Below are 14,085 nucleotides of genomic sequence, written 5' to 3' on the forward strand. Positions count from 1 at the left end.
ATGAAATTCTGGCGGCCAGTGATTCTCTCTGCCAGGAGAGGTGCTTGTTTGGTTGTCAAATTCTCTATTCGCAAAAGACAAAACTCAGCTTGGCAGAAGTCCTATTCCACAGTCCAAGTTCCTACACGAGGAGAAACTGAGTCTGCTGTCAGGAACTGTTAAATAAACACTGCAAAACTGAAATAAGACTTGAATGATATGACTTCCTCGGGAGTCTTGGTCTTGGTAGATACCTTTTTTTTTTTTCTTCTTTTTGAGACGGAGATCAAAAAAGGAGTCCAGTAGCATGATCTTGGCTCACTGCAACCTGCGTCTCCTGGGTTCAAACAATTCTCAGGCCTCGGCTTCCCAGGTAGGTAGGACTACAGGTGCACACCACCACGTGTAGCTGATTTTCGTATTTTTAGTAGAGATGGGTTTTTGATATGTTGGCCAGGCTCGTCTTGAACTCCTGGCCTCAGGTGATCCACTCACCTCGGTCTCCCAAAGTGCTGAGATGACAGGCGTGAGCCACCACACCCAGCTGGTAGACATCTGTTTCTACATAGTGTTTGCAAATGGCCAAAGACTGTGGGAAGTAGTCATAGCTACTTGTCATGTGTGGAGATTTTAACCTTTAAGGTGAAAGGCCTCCTAAGTCTGACCTGGGGTCTCTGCACTCCTGCTCTATCTTTCTTTCCTTTTTTTTTTTTTTTGTTTTTGAGACGGAGTCTCACTCTGTCACCCAGGCTGGAGTGCAGTGGTGCGATCTTAGCTCGCTGCAACCTCCGCCTCCTGGGTTCATGCGATTCTCCTGCCTCAGCCTCCCGAGTAGCTGGGACTACAGGCACCTGCCACCATGCCTGGCTAATTTTTTGTATTTTTAGTAGAGACAGCGGTTTCACCATGTTAGTCAGGATGGTCTCGATCTCCTGACCTTGTGATCCACCCACCTAGGCCTCCCAAAGTGCTGGGATTACTAGTGTGAGCCACTGTGCCCAGCTGTATCTTTCTTTCAGTAATGAAGTGAGTATACAGCCATCTTTTATACCTGGGAGAAATTAACTAAAACACAAAACACCACAGCCACTGTCAAAGCAACCAGTGACACAACTGATGGACAGTGGGCACCTGCTCAATCCACAGGCTCTTCCTGAACATCCCCAGCTGCAGGTCCAACATTTACCCGCAGCCCTGAGGAGCTGCCTCTGCAAAGCAAGGGAGCTTTGGTTTTCGAAACCAGCCTGAAGGAGGTCTCCCATGGACAGGACTGAAAGGCCTTAACAGCTATAAAACGCACTGCACAGAGTGAGAGCTACGCACCTGGTATAAGGGTTCGTTCCAGCAACAGTCTTATTTCAAATGACAATAGTTTACCACAACTTAGGAAAGTTTCAATGGAAACCCCCAAGTCGGAGTACTTGGAGTCTCGTATGTTTCCTATCTAATGCATGCGGCCTCTTAAAATAAGTTTTTCTTTTTCATTCTCAAATATGTTGGTTAGAAATCAAGTGGCCTTACCTTATGTGACCAGGAAGGTCTAAGCTAGGACATTCCAGATGGAAAGAACGTGGCAGATGGCCCTCGGTCACACAGAGCGCAGCTCCCGTCCCAGCTCTGCTACTACCCAGCTGTGTGTTACAGGATGAAATATGTCCCCCCAAAATTTGCATGTTGAAGCCCTCACCCGCAGTGGGACTGTATTTGGAGACAAGGTTAAATGATGTCGTACAGATGGGGCCCTGATTCAATGGGACTAGCATCATTATAAGAAAAAGAGACACCAGGCTTGTGGACATGTCATCCAGGCCATGGGAGGACACAGCAAGAAGGCAACAGGCTCAAGCCAAGGAAAGGTCTCTCCAGAAACGGGCTCTGCTGGGCCTTGTCTTGGACCTCCAGCCTCTAGAACCGAGAGATCAACTTGTGCTGTTTAAGCCGCCCAGGCTGCAGGATTTCATTATGGCAGCCCTGGGGACTCATGCGCTGTGTGGGGCTGCCAGGCACGCTCCACTGTCTCCCCAAGACTTAATGTTCACATATGGGAAAGGGAAGCGCGGCACTTCCTAGGTAAGGGAGACAGCAGTAGAAAGCTCTAGCACAGGGCACTCAGAAAAGTGGTTACCGCCAATACTCTGGTACAACAGAATCCCCATCATCTCAAACCCTATGGGGACAGAGTAAGAAGGGGAGGGAGATCCACTCTGTGCGGCCATGAGTCTCTAACCCCCGACACCACTGCTCCTACGAATAATACGGGGAAATCAACCCTCCTCTGCAGAGTAGCCAAGGTCCTTGGCAGGCAAGCAGACACCTTGGGCCTTTAGGACCCTCCTCCCCACTTCCTCTTGAACCCGTCCATCTACAGCTCTGCTCTCCGCCTCCCTCCTGTTCTGCCACCACCTACTTGTATGTCCCAGTCCAGTGGGATTGTCCCCACCTCCACTTCCCTGTCCTTCCCTCACCCTCTCCTGTCTAACTCAGTAGAATTCACCATTCCTTGGCGTGACACCCAACCACTTGCATTGGGGGTCATGGGATGGGATCGTCAGTACACACCTGAGCTGAGCCTGGGGGCTGCAGTCACCTTCTGCCTCCTCCAGCCCTAGCAGAGGACCCAGGGCATGTCACACAAGGACCAGTGCACAATTGTTACTAGTTGATCAAATCTGATAAAAAATAATTTCAGAAATAAGTATCTTATTGATTTATCAAGACAAAAAAAGTTCTGGCAACATTAACTTTGAGAATCTTTCCTCTACTTGTGGGAAAGTTTGTATTTCTGAGCTCATGGGGAATTGGATTTCACCACCACTGTTTAAGAAAATAAGCACTATTTTGCTGAAACAAATCACTTAGATATTATCCCGGTGAAATGGGAGGCAGGCAGGGAAGTGCTGGGTAGAGAAGGGCAGGCTCCCTGGCGAGAGCTCCACCCTCAGGCCTGTGCCCACAGACCTAGGTGAGGACAGGCATTCCAGTTTTTGCGCCGAAACGTTGCATTTTCCAAGACCACCCTGGCCTGCCGCTCCCCCCATCCTGTGCCCATAAAAACCCTGAGACCCTAGTGGGCACACACACAAGTGGCTGGGCGTCAAGAGGAGCACACCAGCAAAAGAACACACCCACAGACTCTGGCAGGCTACCAATGGCAGAACGATGTGGATGACGTGGAATTCAGCCGGGGGCGGCAGGAGGAGAGTCCGGCCACTGAGTGGCCCAACTCCAGGGGAAGACCACCTTCCCACTCCATCCCCCTTCTGGCTCCCATCCATCTGCTGAGAACTACTGGCACCACTCAGTAAAACCTTGCACTCATTCTCCAAGCTGAAGTGTGATCCAATCTTCCAGTACACTAAGGCAAGAACCCTGGGATACAGAAAAACTCTCTGTCCTTGCAATAAGGCAGAGGGACTAATTGAGCTGATGATCACAGGCTGCCTGTGGACACCCAAACCGAAAAGCACACTGTAACACACGCCCGCTGGGGCTTCAGGAGCTGTGAACGCCCAGCCCTAGACCATGCTGTGGGATCGGAGCCCACGCTCCCGACAATCCGCCTGTCTGCCTGCCCCCCTAGGGGTCTGAGCTGCAGGACACCGAAGAGTGAGCCACAGCCCATCACATGCCCTGCGACGGAGATAAAGGAACTTTTCTTGTTTCACCAGCTCTGGATAATGGATACACAGAGGACACACTGAGTCTTAAAACTAACTTCCGTTCTTGGAAATGCCATTCTGTTAGCCTGGCATTTGGTCGTGTATGAAGCACCTAGGGCTACACTACTTCCTATCACCCTCATGCAGCCCTCATGACCAAGGGAAGTATTCTTTTCGATTGCTTTGCAGATTTGTGTATAAATGATGGAGTTTGTGCTTTGGCTAAAGTAATTCCAAATAAACATTCTGCGCATCTTGTGAGGAACATATTGTCACCCACCAACGTTGCCAAAAGGGCGGGGATGTAGGGGAGGGTGTGCCCGATATACTCAAAGACGGATGACTGTCATTTCATGTGTAGGCCTCCAGATATTCTGGACTGTTCTGGCAATGACAGTATGAGATTTGAGGAGTCAAAGTAAAAGCACTGATACACCTGCCTGGCTATTACATTAATCATTGTAACTGGGCCGGGTCTGTTGTGAACCGGGCTGAATATAAGACTCTCAGGGAGTTGTTCACCCAAGTGAGGTCAATTAGCTTGCAGGGCACGGAAGTTCACTCTGTAAATTATCTGCTTCTGGGGAGCAAAATGGGCCCGATGCCCAGGCAGAGCTGATTTGCCATGTGGGTGGGCATCGTACGCTTGGCAAGCCTCTCGCTCACCTTGGTTCCTCAGTGGTGGGGCTTAATAAACGTGAGCCGTCCTCCTGTAAACCTCTGCCTATGCAGAGAGGCCGCAGGCCTGTGGAGCTCCTCTCTCCACCACCCTGAAGGAAGGGCACTGCCGTTCCTCTCCATCTCTTCCGATCTCTATCAAGTTTCAGCGTGGTCTTCACATTTGTTTCCTCCATGAAAGCAGCAGACGCTGGCGAGGCAGTCAACCAACTCGCTGTGACCAGTGTCAAAGTTTCAGGAGCTGTTAACGCGGGCGTCATTAGGCTGCTTTCATTCTGCCCACGCCACACAATACACCCCTCGTGTTGATCCCAGGTACCAGACAACACAGGTCGGTGGCCTGCGGCAGGCTGGACGAGGGGATTAACTCCAGAGGTCCCTTTCACTTAATTGACAATTGCCTCTTTCTACTCAACTGAGAATCAAAAACACGCACAGCTTCAAAACAGTTCACAGGCCCGATGGCGGGTGCGGCGGGCTTGCCCCGGGCAGGCAGGCTCTTCCTCTGACAGCTTGGGAAGGCTTTTCCCGCGGCTTCAGATGGCTGCTGGAAAACGACTGCTCTCATGGCTGACTCCCTGGAGGTGGCCATGACATCAGGGTTCAAGGTCAAAATGAAGACTTAAAAAAAAAAAGTTTTTTTGAGAGATGTTGTTCCTTTGGTGCATCCACTGAGCATCACAAAAGGGAGCCTGCCCGATGGAGGGTCCCCTGCAGCCCAAAGAACTGAGAAACTGTGCCTTGGCGGGCATCGCAGAGGAAGGACCAGGGTGGGTGGCCTGCAAGAAAAGGACCCCCAGCATATGACCACCGCAGCTGTCAACAGGGCTGTTGCCTCTTGATGTACACCTCTCTGCCTACCTTTCTTCGAGGCAAGCAGAGACCTGGTTCTCTCAAAACATCAGCCAGCTGATCAAATAAACACAAAACTTCCGAAAGTCCTAGGCAGTGTTTTTCCCATGAATCTCTAAGAGCTCTCTGTGAGTCCTGCTAGCACTTAAATCCTTAAACACAAAACCACGAGCGCAAGACACCCTGGCCAAAGCTGGGCCAGGCCAGGGGCGGCCCCTCTGAGGGGTCTGCATGACAGGGAGGGGTCGTCCCCATGGCCTGAGGTACAGAGCACGCCCCGCACACTTTCTATATTTCTCATTCCTGACTAACCCTAGGAATGCCAATCCCCTGATGGTCCAACCACAAACCAGGGATGGGGAATAATGGGTAAATACAGTTGGCCTATCTGAAAAAGGAAGAAAAGACTCCCAAATGGAAGCATGATAAGGCAAAGATGGTATCTTCGATTCTTTTTTATTCTCTGAAACCTCGTGAGACAACACAAAGTCTCAAAAGGTGTAGTGAGGAGGTTCTGTGTGTCCCCACCAAGTAAAAATAATATGCTTTCAATTGCGTAAGCACGATGAGATAAACTAAGCGTGATTTTCAAAAAATTCAAATCCTTCTAGTGTACGCTACCAAGTGCAAGGCAAGTCTTGAACGGTTTCTGCAGCCTGGACATCAGAGGCAGGAGGGGATGGCCAGGTTCTCTGGCCAGGGCTCTGCGAAGGGCAGGGAGGAGGCCAAGGCGTACGGCTGTGTATCTGTACTCAAATATAGAGATTAAAAAATGCTAAAGAGAAAGAAAGAAAGGAGAGCACACAGCTGCCGTCCCCCAAACAGACCTCCCATCTGCCACCCACGATTTGCATGTCACCTTCTCCGGGCTCATTTGTACTTCATTAACTGCCATTGACTTAACAAGATTTATGCAAATGGCACCATAGGAGCTCCCTAACTCCCACTGCAATCAAGTGATTATGTATGTACAACTCTCCACAGCAATGAAAAATTAATACGTGACAAGCCCACTCGCCGCTGAGCCGGGCCTCTGGCTTTTCTTTTTCTTGCTTTGCTTTTTAATTTTTACTCAAATAGACCTTATCTTATCAGTAAAAAAAAAAAAAAAAAGAAACCGAACTCTCTGAACCAACCTCCTCCAAGACCCCAGAAAGGACACCAAAGGAGAAGTAGACCCAGGTCCGCAAGAAGTGAAGTTATAGTCCAGAAAATAAGTCATATTCTTGATGGGGAATCTTTAATTGGGAGAAAGAAGAAAGAGATAATGTCATTGACCATCATGATTCGGCGAGCTCGAGCTCCCACAATGAGGTGGGGGGAGCCTGGGTGCTTACAGCGAATGAGGTATCAGATGGAAGTGAAAGGGGGTTAACATAAGCCACTGCGACATGTACTATCTGTAAATTCAGGGGTTAGAGGTTGCAGAGAGTGTTGAAGGCTGCCTTGCCTGGATCCTAAACCATCCATTACAAGACTCCTGTTGGGGGAAAGAAGAGTCTGCATTAGCAACTCCATGCAGGTTGCTGAGGTTCTAAAACGATTCCTCTGCCATTAGGCAAAGGTGCATGAGCTGGTGTGTGAGGCTTCGATCACGCAGACCCGAGTCTTTCACATGGGCTGAGCACTAAGACACAGTTCTCTGCAGCTAGGGACAAGAGCAGAGAACATGTTTGCGGCAAACACGGTAAGGACAGGAATGGAATGATGCCTCCCAGCCAGAGAATGGCTGAGCAGGGCTGTGTTATCCCTGGAGAAACATGTTGCTGCAGGCAGTCTCGGAAGTTTCTTTATACAGTCATAAGATATTTTTGTCTCAGGTCGTGGTTCACTTACTTAATTTAAAACATGTAACTCTGCTTCCTAAGCTTTCTGAAGGCTTTTCATCAATGGAAAGTGGAGAGAGTGCAGACACAGGGGCAGAGAGGCCTGGTCCGAATCCTTGGACCTACTTCCTAGCTGCCTGGTATAGGGCCCTCCCTATCTCTGTGTTTAAAATAAGGAGAACACAGCTACCATAACTGTGGCAATGTCGAGGATTAAGTGGGATCTCGTATGAACAGCACTTACATAATAAGCACTCATTTAATTGTTCATTTATTCAACAAATAATTTGGTTGAGTTTCTAGAATATGGCCATCAGGCTCCATCCCCTGCAATCCTCTCATTTAATTTCCACGCTGAAGTCATCACACCAGGAGGGTCAGGAATTCAGGCTACCTGGAGTGATCTATGTTCCTTTAGAAACAAGGGCACACACAGGGATGTGAGATAGATCGATACAACTGTCTGCAAACCCACATCAATCCGCCCGATGCACAGAGAGGCTTTGATAAGGGTGCCCTGAACATGATTAATTTAAAAATCCAGTTTTGCTAACATTTAAAAATTCTCTGTGGAACCTCCACATCTAACTGCTTCAACGGCTTCAGATATCATCCAGTTCCCCATTTTACAGATGAGACACCCAAGGCCTGGAGAGCTGGCCACGGAGGGGACTCTGCTGAGACAGGTCTGGATTTGAGGAGGGAGCTATCTGTGGCTGCAAGAGGGGGACAATTAGGAGGGACAAGGAGCTCCCTGTGCCCAGGAGTCACCAGGAAATCAGACCATGATTTAGATTTCAACGAGATTACTTTGAACATTCACAATCGAAAGGCTTCCAAGGACTGGATAATACTCATTTTACGCTTGATGGTCAACTTCAATCTGCACACATATTGAAAAGCTAGCCTGCAAAGCTAGCCCCCTCCACAGATGAGCAGGGTACAAATTGAATGAAGGTTCCAATTATACCGGGGGCCCGCCTGGCTCGCACAGAGGGACTCCAGCCAGGCTGGTGAGTGCTCCCACCCAAATCAACCACAGACAGGCATTAAGAAAACAGTCTATTATTAAGTTTTAATATTCCCCAAAGGAAATGTCTTGGTACCAGTTTATGAAAAAGAATGATTTTTATAATTCCAGTTGAAAAAGGTATCAATGGCATAAAAATTACACATTAAAATTAGCTTACGCAGAGTTAGGTTATAAATAAATGCACCAAGAAAGAATAAGCAACTATGTGCATGGGCCTCTGAAGTGTTTTACAGTGAAAACACCACCCACCATCAAAGTGGAAAGTTCTGTTGTTGTTGTCTTTGAATATATGGAGGGAGGAGAATTTCTCCTAAAGGTGCCCCGGGCCAATCCATATATTTGCGGCCAGTAGATGATCGTGTGTCTTACATAGATGCATGAGGGCCTTGGTGATGACCTGCAGGCCTCATTCTTCTCTGCCTGGCAAAGGCGTGTCCTGTGAGCAAGGGAGAAAGCTTGCTCCCGGGCAGGGTCGGTTACGCTGTAGGCAGAGGTGTGGTTTTTGCAATAGTTCTTGGGCTCCTTGGGAAACTCTGTGGACTCCCTCCTCTGGTCTCACCCAAGATGCTGTGGCCCTATTTAACCCCTTCCTCTCCCACATCTTCACACTGACACTGGCTGGCCCCTCTCTAAGGCTGCGTTCCTATTTGCTTCAAATGGACGAAAGCTGCACCACCAGAATAATCCAACTCCAAGTGTGGAAAGACTCTCCCCTTTTTAAGGGCAGCCAGTGCCTACACAGTTCCTAAGGGATTAGTGACGCTGTGCAGATGCCCGCAGGAGAGAGGAGAGCAAAGCAGTGAGCTGGACCGGAGGTGCACACCGGTCACAAGCCCTGTGCCTGAGAGGCGGAGCCATTCTCCTGCCCACAGAGGCTTTTGCTCAAGAAGGATGCACTCTAAATCAATTGGCTTTCTTTAACAAACCAAAAGATGACATTTCAGAAGCCGCTGTGTGGGGTTGAACTCTATTTTTATTCTCCTTGGAAATCAAACCACAATCTACGTCACACGTGGACTCCAGGGTCTTTTTTTCTTATTGGAGACATAAAGTGATTTAGAATCCGGTTTCTGGGCTAATGAAACCCTGTTCTAGGCTAGCAACATAGGCCAAAACAAATGGTTGAATTCAAGTCCTGTTGTGTAAATGAGGAAGTTTAATTAAGGCCCCACATTACAGCTGTAAATGTTCCTTTATATAATAAGGTCTAAATGAAACCGAACCTAATCAAAGTTACAATTCCTTCATTAGCAAATTACAAACAAGAGCGCACAGCTGACACACCGGCTATGATTATCACAACTAATTGCCTCGTTGTTACAAACCAGCCTGAAACAGTGTTCAGATGTCCGTCTGTGAGAGCAAATTAGGGCCACGTCGGGCTGTTCCTGTGATCACAAGGGGCTCTTGTAGGCGATCTGAGTTACCCCTGTTGCCCGGCGGCCCGCGGCCCAATCAAAGCCACGCTACAAAGGCAGCCTTTGAAGGCTCTCAGCCTGGAAACGCACTCCATATGCAGGCGGGCAGCCCGCACTTCATTAGGTCTGTTGTCTCCGTTCCCTCTTCTCATTCTAATGATCCCATTTGAATACACACAGGAACTCTGCTAATTGATGTCAAGTGAGAGACTTCTACATTCATCAACAGAGCACATCAGACAGAGCTTGGCGCGGGAGCCAGCATCATCTCCAGGAAGACCCGAGGTGTGTCTCCGGCGACAGGGAGGGAAGGATGGGGAGGCTGCTCACCTGTTTAATTGGGATGGCTCGGCCGCTCCCGATGCTGTCCGCACGACTCTCCAGGCCTTTCTTCTCTTTGTCTGGGTCGCTCCCTTTCCGAGACTGCAAAGCAAAAGGAAAGTTGGCATCTGGGTAAGGGCTGCGGTTCACAGACGGGGCTCTGCCCCTGTTTGCAGAATTCCTGCCAATACACATTTAGAAAACATGCGCGATCTATGTGTGCGCACAGACACGTCCGACAAGCAGACGGCTCGGTAGTTCATCTCCACTGACTCATCATTTTTAAAGAGAATCGTCTGAACTTTCCCTGACTTTTCCACCACAAAATTATCTTTTCTTTTTTAAAAAGTTCAAAATTCAATTACTAGAAACCAATGGGCCATATAGGAAAGTAACGCCCAACAGAAAAACGCATTCGAAAGCTGCAGTTCACACAGCCGAGAAAAAAAGGGGCTGTTCAATGTTTATTTGGAAAATCTACTACATAAACATACGTATTTAATTAATGTTTGAATGATTTAAAAATTCTGTTAACTAGTCAGCTGTGCCATTTAACGGCCCACCCTTGATTAGTATCAAGGTGCTGTTAACATTTTCCGTTTATTGCTTCTGGATGGTTGGAAAATGGCAAATTCGAAGTTAAGCTAGTGGACAATACCACAAAAAATAACGAAGGGAAAAAAAAAAAAACCTGAAAATCGCCTTTGGACAAAAGGTCAGTATTTGGGAAATAATGAACAGTTTTATTTGACAAGGTCCTGAGTCAATTATCTCCGATGCACTGCTGACGTGCTGCGGACAAGGAGTGGCTGGCACCAGGCAGGAAGGGTGGCGACCTTTAACCCAGGGAAGCCCCAACCAAAAGCGCACCTTGACTTGGGTAAAACTGAATGAGCTCCATCGTTTCAGTCTCCTCTCTCGTGGCATGAGAAAGTGTGAGCACAATGATTTTCTGACAGATTTATTTTATTATGAGAGAAAGATCGGAGACTCGTCCTCCTTAATAACTGTGCTGACAAGTGACAACTTCACTCCATTACTTTTCAATGGGAACATTACTCACGCAATATTGAAAATGGAGAAACATTTTCATGTGCTTTTCAAATCTGAGATGATATATGAAATGAACAGACTTTGTGGTGTCCACTGCTACAATGAAAAGCTAATGGAATCCAGGTTCAAAGGGATGTGAGATGGAACAGCTGATTTAAAAAACATACATATTAAAAGGGGCAATGTCATGGGTCATAATACAAACAAGGGCTGATGGGACACATTTAGGATTCCAGAAGAGGCTGCTACCAAATTAAGGAGGAGGACAAGGAGGACAGTTCCCATGATAGAAACTCAGATCTAGCACTTCAAAGGGTGCTACTCTCCTGGGCAGCTGTGCTCATTAGGAAACATGCTTCTCAGATGGTGATAAGAGCTGATGTTTATTGAACACCTACTACGTGCCACGCACTGTGCACCTGTTTCCCCCTTAGGTTGGTGGATGCCTAGAATGAGATGACAGGGAATAAATCAAGCAACAAATATGAAGTTGCAGAAGAATATAAAACGTAAGGTTAACCCTTTGGGCTAGAAGGAAAATAGAGATATTTATCAATTCTTTGTCAAGGGCTCATTTTTCTTTTTAATTCATTCTTAATAATGTATACTAAGAGCTACACAATAGCCTTAAATTCTTTTCTCCACATCTCAATTGATGAGAAAAGCTGGCTTCTTGAGGTTCCTAGTTTTAAAATAAATTTCAAAGCACACAGTGATAACATTAAAATTTTTTTTTTTAATTAACGAAGATATTTAAGAGTACTTTGGGAATTTTACATATTCTAAATTTCTAAATTTGGAAATCCATCTTCATTATTCTCTATTAACCAGAATAATTAACAAAACAAACAAAAAAATTAACATCTTCCTCAAGGCAGCACATCTGTCCCCCCAGCCACTCCATTCTCAGAGCAGAATTTCAGATTCCACTTGAAATGGGAAGAAATAGCTCAATGCCCTGCTGTAAACACCTTAGAATATGAACTGTGAACAACTAAACTCAATATCTGATCACACACTCTGAGATAAAAGAGACTGAAACTTCAGTAAGACTTCATTGGAAAAATAAAACAAAAATTTCCTGACAACTTTAACAATTTGCTGGAGACAGTCAAAAAACTAAAATTTCGGGAAAGAACAGTGGCAAGATGTCAGGCAAAAGAGTTTGCTGTACCTTAGCCCCACAATTACTTTGTCTACATCAGGCTGTATCCATAAAATTGAAATCCAACAACCAGACTAAATCAAATCCAATGGACATAGACACCCCAGCATATACAAATTCCCAGTAAGGTTTCCTTTCTCTGCCAACTTGGGAGACTTCATCACTAATGGCACATCCTTCTGTGATGCTGGAATGGCTCTGAGGAATCATCAGACACCAGGCAGCCCTCAGCAACCATGGCGTCTGCCAGGAGTGACCCTGCCCTGCATACAGCCTGCTGCACACTGCCAGAAATGTAACAACAGCAGATCACACCCATCCCAGAAGGGCTGCAGATTTAAAGTCAACACACAGCAAGCCACCATAGTAACTGCTTAGCCTCCAACAAACACTCAATGCAGAGGAAAGAAAGGTTAAGGTAATCCAATTATCACCTGCTTCTTTACAAAAATGTTTAACTTCCCCTGCCGTGGTGAGAGAAGCCATGAAGGACACCCCCATCAACTAACTACCTGCCTACAGGAACAAGCGTATCATTGCCAAGAGCCCTCCGTATCAAAGAGAAGCCCGTTTTCCCCCTTTCAACCAGTGGCTAAGTCAATGGCTGCTGGAACCCACTACGGGAGGTACCCAGGAGCTCCTCTGCAAAAACAAATAAATGCCATTGAAACAGTTCTATTCACGCTATGAATTTTGCTGCCTTATTTTTTTATGGCAAGTTTCTGAGCTGGGCAATGTATATTCACAATCTTTGGTTCCTGGGTACACTTGGCTCTGTTTAATGTTATCAACATTATATGGTAAGCTTTTAAAAAATATCACATAAATGACATCGTTATTATAAAGCTTGAAAATGGACAAAGCCATGTAATGTGTAATTTCAAGACTCACATTAGAACAAGTTTACAGCATGGACACAGATAATATAGACCAAATTCAGGTTAATGCTGATCCCTGGGCAGACAGGCAGGAGAAATGTGTTCTGGAGGCACATAGAAGGGGCTGCAACTTTTACTTAGGATTTGCTTATTTCTTGCAGTAGCAGCGTAGCAGAAAAGGGCTTGTATTTGCGAAGTGTGTGGTGAGTACACATATATTTTTTATTTCTGTATGTTTGAAAAATTTTTCTAATAAAACATTTTAACCACATGTAAACTAGGGCCGCTAAACCAAATTAATTGCTCTAAGAACCCATATTGCCAAAGTAGGGATTAAATGGATACAGTCTTTAAATGTTTGTTTTTTTTCCCCCAAAGAAATAAGTGAAATAAAATATAACTTAGTGTTTGATTAGTAAAGTAGAATTCCTACTGCAAATGTAACATATAATTTGGACTATTACAGAGATTTTGTTTGTACTATTTTATAAAAAAGTCATTTATTTTTGTTTAAAAATTGTATATGAATATATGCAAACAAACATCTGGGAGCACAAAATGTTAGCCCAGAGCAGCACATTACAGTCTACTTTATAAAATGTGTAAGAATGGTATCAGAAAAAACGATACATGTACTACTTAATTAACTATGGCCTCTTTATGATGTTCTAATAAATAAGGTGGATAGTGCCCCTTCAGCTGGGTGTTACAATCCCAGTCTGCACGAATCTTTATTCACTAACATTGTCTGCATATCATGCATCTGTCTTCCGACTAGACACTTCCAAATAAATACACATTTTGACAGTTTATGCCTATAATCACCAACAACTGCCAGGGATGAAGAGTCTATTCAATTTTACATATTTCAAAATAGAAGAAAACTGGTCATGATAAAAATTTAATTTTTTAATTGCTATGATTTCAAAATTAATTTGCCTTCTTTTTGTTCCTTGGATGACACTGACATCTAGTGGAGTTACTATTTCCAGGAACTTCAACTTAAGACTACACTGCATGCATCATCACCACCACCACCACTACCACCACAACCATCATCATCACCATCACCACAACCATCATCACCATCACCACAACCATCATCACCATCACAACCACCACCACGACCATCATCACCACCACAACCATCATCATCACGATCACAACCATCACCATCATCACAACCATCACCACCATAACAACCATCACAACCACAACCATCA

General features: G+C 45.9%; 1 protein-coding gene across 9 annotated transcripts in view; it reads right to left on the reverse strand.

The window, feature by feature from the left end:
- The window catches only part of AGAP1 (ArfGAP with GTPase domain, ankyrin repeat and PH domain 1), a 642,705-nt gene that overhangs the window by 317,144 nt on the left and 311,476 nt on the right, over positions 1-14,085 (reverse strand). For all 9 annotated transcript variants that reach the window (XM_032753655.2, XM_032753653.2, XM_032753651.2 and 6 more), the window contains one exon: positions 9,776-9,868. In XM_032753655.2, coding sequence (XP_032609546.1) covers positions 9,776-9,868 — 93 coding nt within the window. The remainder of the gene's footprint in view (positions 1-9,775; positions 9,869-14,085) is intronic.

This window comes from Hylobates moloch, unplaced genomic scaffold (assembly GCF_009828535.3).
Source record: "Hylobates moloch isolate HMO894 unplaced genomic scaffold, HMol_V3 SCAFFOLD_1, whole genome shotgun sequence".
Lineage (NCBI taxonomy): Eukaryota > Metazoa > Chordata > Mammalia > Primates > Hylobatidae > Hylobates > Hylobates moloch.